This window comes from Callithrix jacchus, chromosome 15 (assembly GCF_049354715.1).
Source record: "Callithrix jacchus isolate 240 chromosome 15, calJac240_pri, whole genome shotgun sequence".
NCBI classification, from domain to species: Eukaryota; Metazoa; Chordata; class Mammalia; order Primates; family Cebidae; genus Callithrix; species Callithrix jacchus.
The window spans coordinates 30,843,129-30,861,386 of record NC_133516.1 but is presented as its reverse complement, the minus strand read 5'-3'; the positions used below and the strand labels follow the sequence as shown (position 1 = coordinate 30,861,386).

General features: G+C 44.5%; 1 protein-coding gene across 5 annotated transcripts in view; it reads left to right on the top strand.

Moving 5' to 3' along the window:
* The window catches only part of CDC25A (cell division cycle 25A), a 30,036-nt gene extending 12,090 nt beyond the window's left edge, over positions 1 to 17,946 (top strand). For 4 of the 5 annotated variants that reach the window (XM_008981584.5, XM_008981583.5, XM_002758303.6 and 1 more), the window contains 7 exons: positions 2,521 to 2,694; positions 9,177 to 9,275; positions 11,188 to 11,250; positions 11,347 to 11,445; positions 12,288 to 12,418; positions 15,724 to 15,835; positions 16,093 to 17,946. In XM_008981584.5, coding sequence (XP_008979832.1) covers positions 2,521 to 2,694; positions 9,177 to 9,275; positions 11,188 to 11,250; positions 11,347 to 11,445; positions 12,288 to 12,418; positions 15,724 to 15,835; positions 16,093 to 16,233 — 819 coding nt within the window. In that variant the 3' untranslated portion in view covers positions 16,234 to 17,946. The remainder of the gene's footprint in view (positions 1 to 2,520; positions 2,695 to 9,176; positions 9,276 to 11,187; positions 11,251 to 11,346; positions 11,446 to 12,287; positions 12,419 to 15,723; positions 15,836 to 16,092) is intronic. The other variant, XM_078350741.1, reaches the window with a different exon arrangement.
* Positions 17,947 to 18,258: the final 312 nt, after the last annotated feature.

Sequence of the window (18,258 nt, the reverse complement as noted above, 5' to 3'; positions counted from 1 at the left end):
AGTAGTCCTTAGTTGAGTATAGCCAAAGGTTGAAATGAATGGTAGGATTTGGGGATCTGGATTTTAGGCTTCACTTTGGCTACCTACAAACTGTGACCTTTAGTTATGATTTCATCTCTCTGCCTGTCTCCTGATCTATAAAGAGTGTAGGAAGGACCATGATCATTCCTAGCTTTTAACATCTAGTTAGTTTGAAAAAAGCCTATCTGAAGCCTTTGGCCTGAAAACTTTCCTTTATTTAGGTTATTCTCATTTATATTCCGCAGAACCTAGCATAAAATTAGACAAGCACAGTAACTCACAGTTTTTTTGTGTGTTTTGGAGTTTTTTTTAAACGGGGTCTTGCTCTTGTCACCCAGGCTGGAATGCAGTGGTGCAATCATGCCTCACTGGAACCTCGGCCTCTCAGGTTCAAGTGATTTCTTGCCTCAGCTTCCAAGTAGCTGAGATTACAGGTGCCTACCACCACACCCAGCTAATTTTTGTATTTTTAGTAGAGATGGGGTTTCACCATGTTGGCCAGACTGTCTTGAACTCCTGACCTCAGGTGATCCACCTTCCTTGGCCTCCCAAAGTGCTGGGACTACAGGTGTGAGCCACCACACCCAGCTGAGCTACAATTTTGAGATTACTTATGGATTATAGTAGATAAATGTGCATAGCTGTTGAGAAATAGGTTAACCCAGTACAAATGTATGACTAAATTTACTAGGTCATTTTGACAGACACATAAAATTACGCAGAATGTGAGAATGTTTTGGAAGTGGCTATTAGTTTTATTTATTTATTTTTCAGAGGCAGAGTCTCGCTCTGTCACCCAGACCGGAGTGCAGTGGTGTGATCTCAGTTCACTGCAACCTCTTTCCCAAGTTTAAGCGATCCTTCTGCCGCAGCCTCCTAAGTAGCTGAGGCTACAGGTGCATACCACCACACCTGGCTGATTTTTTTTGTATTTTAGTAGAGACGGGGTTTCACCGTGTTGCCCAGGCTTGTTTAGCTCAGGCAGTCCACCCGCCTAGGCCTCCCAAAGTGCTAGGATTACAGGTGTGAGCCATTGCGCCTGGCCAGAAGTGGCTATTAGTTTTATAAATTTAATTTTAAAATCATAAACGTGGGCTTGTGGGCTCTTAATAGTAGGAAAATTTCTTCCACAAATGGTTATTATAGACTAACCATTTCTGGGAGCTGTAATAGAAAATAAACTTCAGACAAAAGAGGGAGAAAAATCCTTGGTCTCAATGGGAACAGATGTGGGAGTGATCCATTTTACTGAGGACTTTCAGGAATATTTGAAAGAAGTGACATTGAAATGTTAGCATCAACTTGAAAATGACTGTTTACTGAGGTGTGAAAGGACATTCTATACAGAAGGAAAACCCAGGCCAAGACAGAATGGAGAACAGGCTGAGAAGCATTTACAGAGCTGTTAGACTCTTGTCTCTACCCCTGGTCAGATTGGCTTCCCTTGGACTCTGGAAAATTAGTCTTTATTTGTTTTTTTTATTTTTATTTTTTTGAGACAGAGTCTTGCTCTGTATTTTTACTAGAGAGGAGTTTCTTCATGTTGGCCAGGCTGGTATTGAACTTCTGACCTCAGGTGACCCACTGTGTTGGGATTACAGGCGTGAGCCACTGAGCCCAGCCTGGGAAATTAATCTTTAAAAGACCAAGTAGAGGCCAGGTGCGGTGGCCCAAGCCTGTAATCCCAGCACTTTGGGAGGCAGAGGCGGGTGGATCACGAGGTCAAGAGATCAAGACCATCCAGGTCAACATAGTGAAACCCCGTCTATACTAAAAATATAAAAAATTAGCTGGGCATGGTAGCATGTGCCTGTAATCCCAGCTACTCAGGAGGCTGAGGCGGGAGAATTCCCTGAACCCAAGAGGCGGAGGTTTCGGTGAGCCAAGATCACGCCATTGCACTCCAGCCTGGGTAAGAAGAGCAAAACTTCGTCTCAAAAAAAAAAAAAAGACCAAGTAGAAAAAAGGACTTAGAACACAATTTTGAAAGGCATTTGCTACTCTGCCCATCCCCACTCCCTCCAAACTTACCATCTTAACTATACCTTAACCATGATGCGTCCGTTTTTAGTATAACCTAGCTACTTTGCATCTTTTCTGGATTTAGGTGGGGTATTTAAACCCGCTGAGCTGCTTAAGCAAGGTACAAGTAATAACATGGAGGGGAAGATAGGCAAGCCAAAAATGTGTTCCTGACTGGAAGCTGACACTTCTCTTGATGCAGGATTATGTAGACAGTTTTTGTGAGGGCAAAGGATGATTTGCTCATGCCTATATAATGTCAGTTGAGTATATATTCATTGAGTGCTAAATGCTAAGTGCCTGCTATGTGCCAGGCCCTATGAGAGTTGCTGGGACTAAATGAATCAGTATCTGTTTGCTAATTTAGAACTGATCTTAAATCATCCCAGGTAGCCTTTAGGTAGCCTTTGATTTATTTGTCTTACCACGTGAACAGGTTTTAATAAAAGATGGGTCTGTCTTTTTTCTTCCTGTAAGGACAACCGATGCAAGCTGTTTGACTCCCCTTCCCTGTGTAGCTCCAGCACTCGGTCAGTGTTGAAGAGATCAGAACGATCTCAAGAGGAGTCTCCACCTGGAAATACGAAGAGGAGGAAGAGCATGTCTGGGGCCAGCCCTAAAGAGGCAGCTAGTCCAGAGAAGGCCCACGAGGTTAGTTTCATAGGTTTCTTTTTGCTGTAACACAGATACCGTACTTTTCAGTTCTAAAAATTTCCACTTAGTGGTTTATTTTCTTTGCTAAGATTTGCTGTGTGTGTGTGTGTATATCAGCATGTCAGCATTTTGCTCTAGTTCCCCAGGCTGAAGTGCAACAGTGCAATTTCGGCTCACCATAACTTCTGTCCCCCCCGGTTCAAGTGATTCTCCTGCCTCAGCCTCCTGACCACACCCGGCTAATTTTGTATTTTTTTAGTAGAGATGGGGTTTCTCCATGTTAGTCAGGCTGGTCTGAGAATTCCTGACCTCGGGTGGTCCGTCCACCTCGGCCTCCCAAAGTGCTGGGATTACAGGTGTGAGCCACCATGCCCAGCCTCTGTTGAAGCATTTTTAAGATGGCTGCTTTAAAATCTTTGTCAGACAAATCCAACATACTATTCATATGTTGTTGGCATCTGTTGATTGTCTTTTCTATTCAAGTTGGGATTTTTCTGGTTCTTGGTATGACCAGTGATTTTTCAATTGTCTCCTGTATATTTGTATGAGAATTGGCTCTCTGTAAATCTGATGTTTTAGCAGGTCTCCTCTGATACTGCAGGAAAGGTATGGGTGGAAGTCCGGGTTCCCTGGCACAAACTCCATTGACACCTTGGGTGGGGACTGTCTTATTGCTGGGAGGGAAGGGAAGTTTATTCCATCTCAGTAGGGTGGCGACTGGGGCACTACATTAGAGCTGGGCAAAGGTGGAGGCCCCCGCTTGCCATTAGCCATAATTGTTTCCGTGGTATTTGTCTGTAGTAGAGTGATTATTGTCAAAAAGGCTTCTGCCTCAATGAGCTGTCCTTTGCCCAGGGAGAGAAGGCTTTTCTTGGGGCTTGTTGTGTTGCTGTCTGCAGCTTCATGAGTTGAATGCTTAACTCATTTGTTTTTAATTTTCTTATTTCTGGATAAACCTATTTGAATCTATGAATTTCCCACTGCTTTAGATTTGTCTCATAACTTTTGACTTGAAATGGTTTTTGTTTTTTTGTTTTCTTTTTTGAGATAAAGTTTTACTCTATCGCCAGGCTGGAGTGCAGTGGCATGATCTCTGCTCACTGCAACTTCTGACTCCCTGGTTCAAGCAGTTCTCCTGCCTCAGCCATCTGAGTAGCTGGGATTACAGGCATGCGCCACCACGCCCAGCTAATTTTTGTATTTTTAGTAGAGATGGGGTTTTACCATGTTGGCCTGACTGGTCTCCATCTCATGACCTCATGATCCACCCGCCTTGGCCTGCAAAGTGCTGAGATTACAGGCATGAGCCACCATGCCCAGCCCTGAAATGTTTTTATTGTCATTTGTTGTAGATATTTTATTTCCTTTTAATCCAGACCTATAATGGCCTATTAAATACTTGATTTTTATAAAGTTCTGTCTTAACTCTTCAAGTTAATTATTCACATTGCTCGTAGTTGTATAGGTTGTTTTGTTGTTTTCTGAGACAGTCTCTGTCACCCAGGCTGGAGTGCAGTGGCATAATCTCAGCTCACTGCACTCTCCACTTCCCAGGCTCAAGCAGCTGGGACTATAGGTTCATGCCACCAAACCCAGCTAATTTTTGTAGTTTTTGTAGAGACATCGTTTTGCCATGTTGTGCAAGCTGGTCTTAAACTCCTGGACTCAGGTGATCGATCCTCCCACCTTGGCCTCCCAAAGTGCTGGGATCACAGATATCAGACATAGCACCTGGCCTGGGTGAGATAGTGTCATGGTTGTCTGGGCCTAAGTCCTATGGTCCTTTGTGTTATTTATTCTGTTTATTCCATGGCTAGACACACAACACACTGGTTTATTTGTATGTTTTTCCTTCATTTTACTGTCCTTATATTAAGGTTTGATATTAAGCATTATAAAATGGTGAACTGCCTGTGTTTTCTGTGGCATGAAAAGGTTTAAGTTCTCAGTCTTAAAAGGTTAGATGACAGGAAGACATTTAGGCCTACTGCCTTATATTGTATCTGCTTTAGTTACTAGTGCTTTATGAACATTTTCTCTTTAAACTATTCTAAAAGAATATTTTAATGACTCTATAGTATTTGGTTTGGTAGGGTTGTTTGGTTTTTGTTTTTGTTCTTTTTGTTTGTGGAGAACACAGGGTCTAGTGCTGTCACTCAGACTGGAGTGCAGTAGCACAGTCATGGCTCCATGGGCTCAAGCACTCCTCCTGCCTCAGCCCCCTAGCAGCTGGGACTATAGGCATGCACCACCATGCCCAGTTAATTTTTTTTTTTAATTATTTTTTGTAGAAAAGGGGTTTTACTCTGTTGCCCAGGCTGGCCTTGAGTTCCTGGACTTAAGCAGTCCTCCCACCTCAACTTCCTAAGTATCTGGGACTACAGGCACAGACCAATGCACCTGACTGATAGTGTTTCATCTTATAAGTATACTAGAAATAATTGAATAGATCATCTTCTGGACATTTAGAATTTCCTTTTCCTTGATTTTTCTTTTTTTCTTTTTTTTTTCCTAATTAAAAAGGAAATTCTAGGTTATAAGGGCAAGAACAGTTATGAAATTTTGCATTGTATACATGTCAGAAATTGCCTTCCAGAAAGCTTCTTCTGGTTTATATATCTATCAATACTTAAAAATATTCATTTTTGGTCAGGCGCTATGGCTTACACCTGTAATCCCAACACTTTGGGAAGCCAAGGCGGGTGGATCACAAGGTCAGGAGTTCGAGACCAACCTGACCAACATGGTGAAACCCCATCTCTACTAAAAAAAAAAAAATAGCCAGATGTGGTGGTGCACGCCTGTCATCCCAGCTACTCAGGAGTCTGAGGCAGGAGAATCACTTGAACCCAGGAGGCAGAGGTTACAGTGAGCTGAGATTGCGCTGCTGCACTCCAGCCTGGGTGACAGAGTGAGAGTCCATCTTAAAAAAAAGAATATTCATTTTCTTTTACCATACTAGGGATTGACCTTTTATTTCTGCATTTATAAAACTTTCTTGGATAAAATACTGTTAATGAGTATTTTGTGTACATATAGGCCCTCTGTTTGGTTTATTTTCATATATTTTAATACTTAGTGTTTTAAATTTCATTGTGGAGAAAATTTCAAGCATTGCTAGAATAGCATTATCACACCTGTGATGCTGTGAATTATATATTTGGTCTTTCCCCCCTTCTTCTGTCATACAACACTTAAAATCCTTGGAATATCCAAGGTCATATCTTTTTGTATGCTAATGATTGACTGATAGCTTCAGGATGGGACTGGTCACTGGCAAAAAGACAGACATGATTAGAGGTTGGAATTTTTAGTCCCATCCTCCAACCTCTAGGGAGAGGAGAGGGGCTAAAAGTCAAGTTGGTTACTCATGGCCAGTGGTTTAATCAATCATTTCTATGTAATAAAGCCTCCATAAAACCTTGAAAGGATGGGGTTTAGAGTGCTTCTGGATAGCTGAACACATGGAAGTTCCTGGAGCTTGGTGCACCCAAGGAGGGCATGACAGCTCCATGTCCCTTCTCCCATATCTCACCCTATGCATTACTTCTTCTGTATCCTTTGAATAGCCTTCATAATAAACTGGTAAATGTGTTTTCCTGAGTTCTGTGAGCCACTCTAGCAAATTAATCAAACCCACAGAAGAGGTGATAGGAACCCCCACTTAAAGCTGGTGGTCAGTAGATCAGAAATTCCAGAGGCCCAACTTGGGACTGCTGTCTCAAGGGTCATACACTTTTGAGGACTGGGCCCTCAGCCTCCAGTCTGACACTCTCCAGGTAGATAGTGTCAGAATTGAATCAGAGGACACCCAGCTATTGTCTGCTGCAGAATTGCTTGCTTGTAGGGAGAATCCCCTCATATTTGGGGGTAAACAGAAGTCTTCTGTTGTTGAATGAGGGAATAGGAAAAAGCACTTTGAGTTTGTGGAGTGTTTTCCTCATACAAACACATCATTACAGAGCTTTTTTTTTTTTTTTTTTTTAATTTTTTATTGGATTATAGGTTTTGGGGTACATGAGCAGAGCATGCAAGACAGTTGCGTAGGTACACACATGGCAGTGTGCTTTGCTTTTCTTCTCCCCTTCACCCACATTTGGCATTTCTCCCCAGGCTATCCCTCCCCACCTCCCCCTCCCACTGGCCCTCCCCTTTTCCCCCCAATAGACCCCAGTGTTTAGTACTCCCCTTTCTGTGTCCATGTGTTCTCATTTTTCATCACCCACCTATGAGTGAGAATATGCGGTGTTTCATTTTCTGTTCTTGTGTCAGTTTGCTGAGGATGATGTTTTCCAGATTCATCCATGTCCCTACAAACGACACGAACTCATCATTTCTGATTGCTGCATAATATTCCATGGTGTATATGTGCCACATTTTTCCAATCCAGTCTATTATCAATGGGCATTTGGGTTGATTCCAGGTCTTTGCTATTGTAAACAGTGCTGCAATGAACATTCGTGTACATGTGTCCTTATAGTAGAACGATTTATAGTCTTTTGGATATATACCCAGTAATGGGATTGCTGGGTCAAATGGAATTTCTATTTCTAAGGCCTTGAGGAATCGCCACACTGTCTTCCACAATGGTTGAACTAATTTACACTCCCACCAACAGTGTAAAAGTGTTCCTTTTTCTCCACATCCTCTCCAGCATCTGTTGTCTCCAGATTTTTTAATGATCGCCATTCTAACTGGCGTGAGATGGTATCTCAATGTGGTTTTGATTTGCATCTCTCTGATGACCAGTGACGATGAGCATTTTTTCATATGATTGTTGGCCTCATATATGTCTTCTTTCATAAAGTATCTGTTCATATCCTTTGCCCACTTTTGAATGGGCTTGTTTGTTTTTTTCCTGTTTTTTTTTTTTTTTTTTTTTTTTTAAGATGGGAGTTTTGCTTTTGTTGCCCAGGCTGGAGTGCAATGTCGCAATCTCGGCTCACCATAACCTCCATCTCCTGGGATCAGTCGGGCCATTCTCCTATCTCAGCCCTCCTGAGTAGCTGGGATTACAGGCATGTGCCACCATGCCTGGCTAATTTTGTATTTTTAGTAGAGACAGGGTTTCTCCATGTTGGTCAGGCTGGTCTCAAACTCCCGATCTCAGGTGATCTGCCTGCCTCAGCCTCCCAAAGTGCTGGGATTGCAGCCGTGAGACACCACGCCCAGCCCAGAGCTAAATTTCTTATTATCAATGCCAGATATCCAATCTGAGTTGTTTTCTCCAGTTGTCTCCTAAATACTTTTACAATATATTTGTTAAAATCTGGATCCAAATAAAGTCTATACACTGTAGTTGGTTGATATGTCTCTTACTCTTCAGATTTCAGTGCTCCATCTGTTTCTGCCTTGGATATTTTTATTTGTTAAAAAGCCAAGTCACTTGTCCTGCAGAGGTTCCCATAGTCCTGTGGGGTCTTCAGACATTGTCTTCTATCCCCTATATTGCCTTAAAAACCTAACTCTGGAAAGGATGCATTGAATTCCGGTTCTGCTTGTTTGGCAAGAATATTACATGGGTGATTTTGTCTACTTTGATCAGGAGGTATAATCTGCCGATCAGCCATTGGTGATTGCTGCCCAAATTCTTCATTTCATTAGGGTTTCAGAAAGATGATACTGCAATTCCTTCATTCTTTCCTCATTAATTAGCTAGAATATTTCTATAAAGAGAAACTAAAACTCATCAAACTCTGTGGTTTCCCTTGGGAAAGGCAGGGTGAATATTGGATCTCTTTATTTGCCAGTTTCCAAATAGTGCCCTACCAAGCATCTTCCAAAGTTGAAAGCAAGAGTTATAGTTGTTTTTCAATAATAATTAGGAATTCATGGATTAAAACATTTGATTTGTTTCTGTGTGTTGCACATAATTATCCTTTTGCTCAAATTATCCCATTTTAATAGCTGGCTGCCTCTTTTCATTGGATAAAGCTAAGACATGGGCCAGGCAGGGTGGTTCACGTCTGTAATCCCAGCACTTTGGGAGGCTGAGGCAGGCAGATCAATCACAAGGCCAAGAGTTTAAGACCAGCCTGACCAACATGGTGAAACTTCATTTCTACTAAAAATACAAAAATTACCCAGGCATGGTGGTGCTCTCCAGCCTGGGCAACAGAGCGAGACTCTGTCAAAAAAAAAAAAAAAAAAAAGCTAAGACATGCTTTTTCTAAACATATCCCTAGTTTGAACACCCCCCTCCCCATTTCTTTTTTCTTTCTTTCTTTTTTTTTTTTCGACAGTCTCACTCTGTCACCCAGGCTGGAGTGCAGTGGTGCCATCACCACTCACTGTAACCTCGACCTCCCCAGGCTCAGGTGATCCTCCCATTTCAGCCTCCCGAGTAGTTGGGACTATAGGCACGTACCACCCGTGCTGGCGTGTGTGTGTGTATGTCTAGTCTCCTCAAGACGTACTCCAAGTGAATGTTCTCAGAAGTTCATTCAGAACCCTGGCCTCACTCTCAACCTTTGTTACAGACTCTACATCGGTCTTTATCCCTGGCATCTTCCCCTAAAGGAACCATTGAGAACATTTTGGACAATGACCCAAGGGACCTTATAGGAGACTTCTCCAAGGTAACTGTAAGCAGAGCTGCTCTGGCGAGTGCAGGAAAGAGTGTGGATATCTAGAATCCCACTCAGCCTTTCTCCCTAAGGTTGTTCCTGGGGTGCCTCCAAAAGGACACAATTAAAGCATGAAGGGAAGCAAACTTGGTTTCTCATGATGTGTATGTGGGTCTCTGAGACTGTATATCTCACTCATGCTGATGGGCAGTTTTATGTAGGAAGCTGTCCACCAACCATCTTGATTCTAACCCAAAGGCCAGGCTATCTGGGAACTGTTTCTGATTATAAAAATAGTAATTAGCAGGATAGTACAAAGCAGAAATAAACCTGTAGCCTCACTACAAGTCTACATGTTGAAAGGTTATCTTAGAAGGTCTGGGATTGAGACTGAATTTCTCCATTGTCCAGAGAAGCTTGGCCATTGAGGTAAAAGGCCCTCTAGGAAGTCTAGAGGAAGATCTTATAATAGCCTGATATGTTACATGAAGGCTTGTCTGTGGTAAAATACAAGGCTAGGACAGGGAATGTGTCAATAGCAGCTTCTTTAGTCACATTTTGACTTTAAGGTTACCAGATCAATGTTTTTTTCATTAATTTAGTTAACATCTGTAGAAGCACTGATGTGTTAGGCAGAGATTCCAAAATCAAACCCAGTTACTTCCCTCAAAGAACTTAGGATGTGGTTGGAGAGACAAGATATGAACTACATGTACCACATGGTAGATTGAAATAAATTTTGGTGAGATATAAACATAAACAGCAGACTGTGAGAAGTAAAAGGGTTTGTTTTGGCTAGTGGGTTGGGGAACATATGGGCTTGGGCCATTGATATTTCAGCCCAAATGGTTTTCAAAGGAACAGAGAGAATGAAGAGAACAAGCAAAGACCCAGCTATATCCTCACGTTTGGAAGCTTCTCTTGTTTGAGGGGGAGGAGATGTAGACTTAGTGTGTTGCTCAGGCTGTAGTGCAATGGCTGTTCACACATGCTATCATAGTACACTGTAGCCTCAAACTTCTGGCCTCAAGTGCTCTTCCTGCCTCACCCTCCCAAGTAACTGGGATGATAGGTATGCATCATCACACTCAGTGGAATTTTCACCTTGAATTGAGGCTTGGTTATGTTTGTCTCCTCCCCGCCCCCAGCCCCTAAGACAGAGTCTTGCTCTGTCGCCCAGGCTGGAGTGCAATGGCGTGATCTCGGTTCCCAGGTTCAGGTGATTCTCCTGCCTCAGCCTCCTGAGGATCTGGGATTGCAGGTGTGTGCCACCACACCTGGCTAATTTTTGTATTTTTTAGTAGAGACGGGGTTTCACCATGTTGGTCGGGGTGGTCTCAACTCCTGACCTCGTGATCTGCCTGCCTCGACCTCCCAAAGTGCTGAGATTACAATTGTGAGCCACCATGCCCAGCCTGTAACATTTGTCTTAATGGGCCTATGCGTGGTAATGGGTGAACTCTTGACTCAGCCAGTCACCTGAATGAGTAATTGCTAATGTGTCCATCTTCCTCCTCAAGGCTGGGCTAAGTGTCTTTTTTCCTATTCCCAGTGCCTCGTACCATGCTGGACATAGCAGGTAATCAGTAAATGAGTGAAATCTGTATGTTTAAGTGCTGGTCTCAGTCTGATGTGTGGATTCTTGACAAAAGCAGGAAGAAAATGAGATTACCTGAGGTTTCTTTATTGAAATGTGGCTTACTAGCTAGGTAACCTTGGATAAGGTGCTCAAAATGGGGATAATATACCTTATTGGTTTATGTGAAAATTAAATGTCAGGATGTTAATGAAGTAACTAGAAGAGTAACTACCGTGTACTATTAATGTTTGATTCTTAAAAGATGCCTCCTGCCAGCCAAACAATGTAAGTGTGAATATATATAGGCTTTCAGATTCTCTAAGTATCTTTTTTTTTCTTTTTTAGGGTTATCTCTTTCATACAGTTGCTGGGAAACATCAGGATTTAAAATACATATCTCCAGAAATTGTGAGTTCATCCTTTTGGAACCTACCAGACATGGGGTACTTGAATTTAGTTTTTCCTGACGGTCAAAGTTGATTCTCCTTGGTTTTCTCTTAACAGATGGCATCTGTTTTGAATGGCAAGTTTGCCAACCTCATTAAAGAGTTTGTTATCATTGACTGTCGATACCCATATGAATATGAGGGGGGCCACATCAAGGTATGGATTCCTGAGACTTGCTACAGAAGGAGCCCTAAACAGGATTGTGGGTTTTTTGTTTGTTTGCTTGCTTATTTTTTTGAGATGGCTGAAGTGCAATGGGGCAATTTTGGCTCACTGCAACCTCCACCTCCTGGGTTCAAGCGATTCTCCTGCCTCAGCCTCCCGAGTAGCTTGGATTACAGGTGCCTGTCACCAGGCCCAGCTAATCTTTTGTATTTTTGGTAGAGACAGGGTTTTACCGTGTTGGCCAGTATGGTCTCGAACTCCTGATCTTGTGATCCACCTGCCTTAGCCTTCCAAAGTGCTGTGGTTACAGGTGTGAGCCACTGTGCCCAGCCAGATCTGTAGTTTTAAAGGGGAGACAGTGACACCTGGCCGCTTAGCTCATATGCTAGTTGTTAGAAATTGTAAATCAATACAGTAAGTGTAGAAGGCATTTGATTCCAGGTGCTCCAAACGAATGTTCCCTTGTCTGCAATCCTCTCTACCACCTTGTGCTACAGTTGCTCTTCATGTTTATGCCTCACATCACCATCAAGGGCACTTCTAGGAGCTACCCACTGATGTTTAAGCCATTCAGGGGACCAGAAACTACCTACAAAGTGTACCATAGTCATATTTGAATTGCCCATTTCCAGTCCCATGTACATTACTGTGCAATCAATATGTATGGACCCATAAAGCTCCATTGAGATACAGGTGCCAGGTGGTCTACTGGGCTCTTCAGCCAAAAGAACTGCAAAATCACAAACTGGTCTTCTGGACCTAAAGATCATTCTTGATGAATCATTACTTCAGGTGTGAAGCATGCAGGTTCCAAGGGTCTCTTGTCTTCATAGGGTGCGGTGAACTTGCACATGGAAGAAGAGGTTGAAGACTTCTTACTGAAGAAGCCCATTGTACCTACTGATGGCAAGCGTGTCATTGTTGTGTTTCACTGCGAGTTTTCTTCTGAGAGAGGTCCCCGCATGTGAGTACTGCACAGAACTGGGCTCTAGGGCAGAGGCTCCATGATGCTTTTTTGGGACATGCTGGTTTGTGGCTTGCACTCAGAGCATATTTTAGCTTATCAAGCAACCTCTGGCGCATAACAAGCCAGCTTCATGCCTCAGCCTACACACATGATATGTAGTTTTATATTGAGTTCAACTTTGGCTCTTCTAATTTACCCCACTGTCCTTAGTGTGTATGTGTGCGCGCCCACGTGTATTGTGTCTTTTGCTTGTTTTTGTTTGTTTGTTTGAGACGGAGTTTCACTCTTACTGCCCAGGCTAGAGTGCAATGGTGTGATCTCAGCTCACTGCAACCTCTGCCTCCTGGGTTCAAGCAATTCTCCTGCCTCAGCCTCCTGAGTAGCTGAGATTACCAGCTACCACCACCACAACGCCTGGTTAATTTTTTTGTTTTTAGTAGAGACGAGGTTTCACTATGTTGGTCAGGTTGGTCGTCTCGAACTCCCGACCTCATGTGATCTGCCTACCTCAGCCTCCCAAAGTGCTGGGATTACAGGTGTGAGCCACTGCACCCAGGCTGGAATGATTGGCATGATCTTGGCTCACTGCTCCTGCCTCAGCCTCCTGAGTAGCTGGGATTACAGGTTTGCACCACCATGCCTGGCCAATTTTTGTATTTTTAGTAGAGATAAGGTTTCACATGTTAGCCAGGCTGGTCTCGAACTCCTGACTTCAGGTGATCTGCCCACCTTGGCCTCCCAAAAGGCATGAACCACCGCACCTGGTAGAAATTTCAAATTTTGAGATAGGATCTTAATATTTTGACCAGGTTGGTCTCAAACTCCTGGCCTCAAGCTCTCCTCCTCAGCCTCCCAAAGTGCTAGGACTGAAGGTGTGAGCCACTGCACCCACCCTTTTGAACCATTTTAAAACTCAAAAAGAGGTGAGGTTATGGCTGGGCACAGTGGCACCAACACTTTGGGAGGCTGAGGCAGAGGGATCATTTGCTCAGGAGTTTCAGACCAGCCTGGGTAATACAGCAAGACCCCATCTCTGCAAAAAATAGGAGGTGGGAGGATTGCTTGAGCCTGGCAAGTTGAGGCTACACTGAGCCGGGATCATGTCACTGTACTCCAGCCTGGTTGACAGAGTGAGATTCTGTCTCTCTCTCTCTCTGTCTCTCTCTCTCTCTCTCTCTCTCACACACACACACACACACATACACACACACACAGGTTATACTTGTATACACTTCACCTGATTTTATTAATATTTGTCACATTGGCATGTACATGCTCTACACACAGTCAACTACATTAGAACTTGACACTTGTAACTGTCATAAGTCCTTCAAGCATCTGTCTCTGAAGGATGAGTGCTTTGCCCTGTAAGTTACGACATGCATAGGTAATATTTGAGCAAGAATTTAGTGGTCATTCATAAAAGCAATTATTCACTCAGCAGATTGATTGGTTTGTTTGTTTTGGTTTTTTGTTTTTGAGATGCAGTCTTGCTTTTTCACCCAGACTGTAATGCAGTGGTGCGATCTTGGCTCACTGCAACCTCTGCCTCCCAGGTTCAAGCAATTCTCCTGCCTCAGGTTCCCAAGTAGCTGGGACTACAGGCGCATGTTACCATGCCCAGCTAATTTTTGTGTTTTTAGTAGAGACGAGGTTTCGCCATGTTGACCAAGCTGGTCTCGAACTCCTGACCTCAAGTGATCTACCCACCTCGGCCTCTCAGAGGAAAGATTTGGGATTGACAGGCAAACTCATTTTAACTACAGGCAAATGCTTCCAGCTACGTGCTGCTGAGGAAGCTGCTGCCCATTCTTCATGACTGGAGCAGTTACCATAGGCCCCAAACCACTGAGCTTCAAGAGAAATCAGATATTCTTGCCTCTCATGTACCAAATACTTTTCTAGATACTGAGGGAGAAAAGCAGTGAACAAAACAGACCAAAAAATCCCTGCTTTCGTGGGACTTACATTTCAGAGTACATAGGCGTTCAAGACCAGCCTGGCCAAGGTACTGAAACCCCATCTCTACTAAAAATACAAAAATTGGCTGGGCACAGTGGCTCATGCCTGTAATCCTAGCACTTCAGCAGGCCGAGAGGGGGGTGGATCACCTGAGGTCAGGAGTTCAAGACCAGCCTGGCCATCATGGTGAAACCCCATCTTAAAAAAAAAATAAATAAATACAAAAATGAACCAGGCATGGTGGCAGACACCTGTAATCCCAACTATGCTGGAGGCTGAGGCAGGAGCATCTGTTGAACTCGGAGGGTGGAGGGTGGAGGTTGCAATTAGCTGAGATCATGCACCACCGCGCTCCAGCCTGGAGGACAGAATGAGACTGTATCCAAAAAAAAAATAGTGACTGGGCACAGTGGCTCATGCCTGTAATCCCAGCATTTTGGGAACCCAAAGTGGGTTACCTGAGGTCAGGGGTTCGAGACCAGCCTGGCCAACATAGTGAAACGTTGTCTCTACTAAAGAATTAGCTGGGTGTGGTGGTGGGCACCTGTAATCCCAGCTATTAAGGAAGCTGAGGCAGGAGAATCGCTTGAACCCAGGAGGTGGAGGGTGCAATGAGCTTAGACAGCACCACTGCACTCCAGCCTGTCAACAGAATGAGACTGTCTCAAAAAAAAAGAGTTCTTCAGAGGGAAATAAGGTGGGAGCTCCCAGGCAGGCCAGAGGGACAGTAGTGGGCCGCAGGGGCTGGTGTGGGATGAACGAGGGGCAGAGCAGCAGTGGGAGTGATGAGCTGTAGGCCTCTGAAGGACTCGAGGCCTTGGACTTTTATACCAAGGGCAAGACAGTAAGCATCCATCAGACAGATAAGGATATCAAAGAACATTCAGTCAAGGTAGAGGATAGAAACAGATGCCCTGAAGCAGGAGCAAGTTCAGCCTCTTTAAAAGCCACGGAAAGAAACAATCCCACTTAGGTAGAAAAAGGTGAGTGAGGGAGCCTGGCTGAAGGGAAGGCTGGGGTGGAGAATGCAAGAGGAAGCTGGCTTAGATGGTGAAACTGTTGCCACAAACTGGCAGTGAAGGTGCTGGGCAGGACTTGGATGCTAGTGCTGTTGGAGAAAGGAAAGTTGGGGAAGAGGCCATCTACTGGCACTGGCTATGAATGCTGCTCACATGGCCAGGAACTTGCAAATCAGCACTGATGGTTCCTAAGAATAAATGTAAAGTTGCAAAGATGCGTAAGGGGGACCTAAACCACAACTGCTGCTTTGACTGCGTTGCTGCGGTGTTGCTCTGGGTCAAAGGAGGTAACCCTGCTTTGGCCTTCCTTCCCCTGACTAGGTGCCGGTATGTCAGAGAAAGAGATCGCCTGGGTAATGAATACCCCAAACTCCACTACCCTGAGCTGTATGTCCTGAAGGGGGGATACAAGGAGTTCTTCATGAAATGTCAGGTAAGACTGGGGCTGTGGAGAGCATCCCTTTTCCCCACCCCTAATGGTAGACCAATGAGCCTGTCTGGTGATGATGACTTTCTTGCCAGGGGTCTGGGGACAAGGTAGGTATCTGCTGAGCACAAAGAAGGCCTCTATAGAACTGGTTGCCCAGATCTGCCTGGCTGCTCCCAGCCTTGTAGCCTTAGGCAGAGAGGAAACCAGGTTGTGGTTATGACGCAGGTGTGCCCTAACCTCGTTCTCTCCTGTCCCCTCAGTCTTACTGTGAGCCCCCCAGCTATCGGCCCATGCACCATGAGGACTTTAAAGAAGACCTGAAGAAGTTCCGCACCAAGAGCCGGACCTGGGCAGGAGAGAAGAGCAAAAGGGAGATGTACAGTCGTCTGAAGAAGCTGTGAGGGTGGCAGGGCCACCCAGCAGCAGCCCGAGCTTCCCTCCATCCCCCTTTGCTATAGAGGAACTCGAGCAAAGGGACCAACTGTGTGACATTTGGAGAGGGGACCTGGGACTTCCACGCCTTAAACCTACCTCCCACACTCCCATGGTTGGAGCCCAGGGCATCCTGCTGGCTACGCCTCTTCTCTCCCTGTTAGATGTCCTCTGTCCATATCAGACTGTGCCACAACGTACTGTGTCAAGCTGCTCTGAGCCACAGTGGGATGAAGCAGCCAAGGCCATATTGGGCTCCAGCCTTCTCATGAGGGGAAAGGAGACGGGAGTAGAGAAGTTACACAGACAGAAATGCTGCTGGCCAAATAGCAAAGACAACCGGGGAAGAAAAGGTCTTTGGGATAATCTGTATCTTTAATTTATTCAACTTCATCAATCACTTTATTTTATCTTACTCCTGGAGACTAATCTGACTGCTTCATTAGGTTGGAATACTGCCATTCTAGGTAGGGTTTTATTACCCCAGGACCTACCTTGGCTTTTAATTTTTTTTTTTTTTTTTTAAAGAAGGGGGTAAGAAAATGCAAACCTGTTGTAAGTTATGGGACAGAGAGCTAAGTGCTCTGTCACCCCAGGAGGTGCTGCGGTACTGGGGCTGCTGCTATTTAAACCAAGAACTGAGGTCCTGGTGAGAGGGAGCGCTGGACCCAGACTTGGCTGCCTGACATAAGCTAAACCTCCCAGACCCACGGCTGGCCACTGAGATTTATTTGGTGGGAGGTGTGGCCCTGCTATTCCACACTCCAGTTCCCTGTGACATTGGCTGGTATAGGAGCTGTAGTCAGGAAAGCACTTGAGGCAGCTTCCATCAGGCCACCCCCTGGTCAGTGCTGGAATGTTGCAGTGTAGGTTTCCCAGGGAAGGGGGGTAGGGAGGAGGGCTCCACAGGATATGGGAAGAACATGTCCACTGAGTGTCTTCCTTATTTTGCTGTGATACTGTTTGATAGCTTTTAATTTTTAAAAAATGGTCATATTATGAGTCAAGGAGTATCAAATCAGTGTTGGATGCGCCACCCAAGGGTGGGGAGTGGGTGCTGGCATGGACATGACTGGATAGGATTTTCTCAGGAGGGAGCTTGGTGGATTTTGAAGGTAAAACTTTCTGGGTTTATCATGTTTTAATTTGAGGGACAGAGAGTGATGAATCATCACCAGTTGCCCCCTTATCTAACCCCATAGAAGTGGGTATTTCAAAAGAACACTTCATCCAAGGAGCTGGGGCTGACTTCATTGATTCTAGAGAGGCCTGTTTCAGTGCCTACTCATCCCTGCCCTCTGGTGCCAGCCTCCTTACCATCACAGCTTCATTGAGGTATAGACAGGTTTTTCTTATAACAGGAGACCTTCTCTCCCTCTTACCTCAACTTCCTATTCTGGGGTTGGGAGAATCAGTGATACTGGAGATGACTAGTTGGTGTGTTAATAGGTTTGAGTTGTATTTGGCCATAAAACAACCTTGTTGGGAAAAGTATGGGGGAGAGGACTTCTTCCCACACACGCGTTAAGACAGATCCCAACTGGTTAATGATCTTGTTGTAAGAAAAAGATTGTTGGTTGAGTGCTTAAAGAGAAAGGTGGGATGGCCTTCAGATTATACCAGCTTAGCTGGCATTGCTAACCAACTATTGCAAGCTCTGAAAATAAAAGATCTTGAACCCATGCTCTCTGCTTAGTTCTTGATAGATTTAAAAAGAATTACATTTCCCTTTAAGGTCCTCGGACCACACTTAACTAAAACTAGTGTTTGGGATAGCTACATTTCTTCAGGAAGCCAAAGGGCTCTCAGATGGCCTGGGTCCAAGGATGACTAGAACAACCCTCAGTTATTACTCTGAGTCCAAAAACTTGTGGTTCAGATAGATTTGCAAGATAAATGGGCATGTTAAAAATGTGCCAACCGCAGAGGCTCCTACCTGTTATCCCAGCACTTTGGGAGGTCAAGACAGGCAGATCACTTGAGGCCAGGAGGTT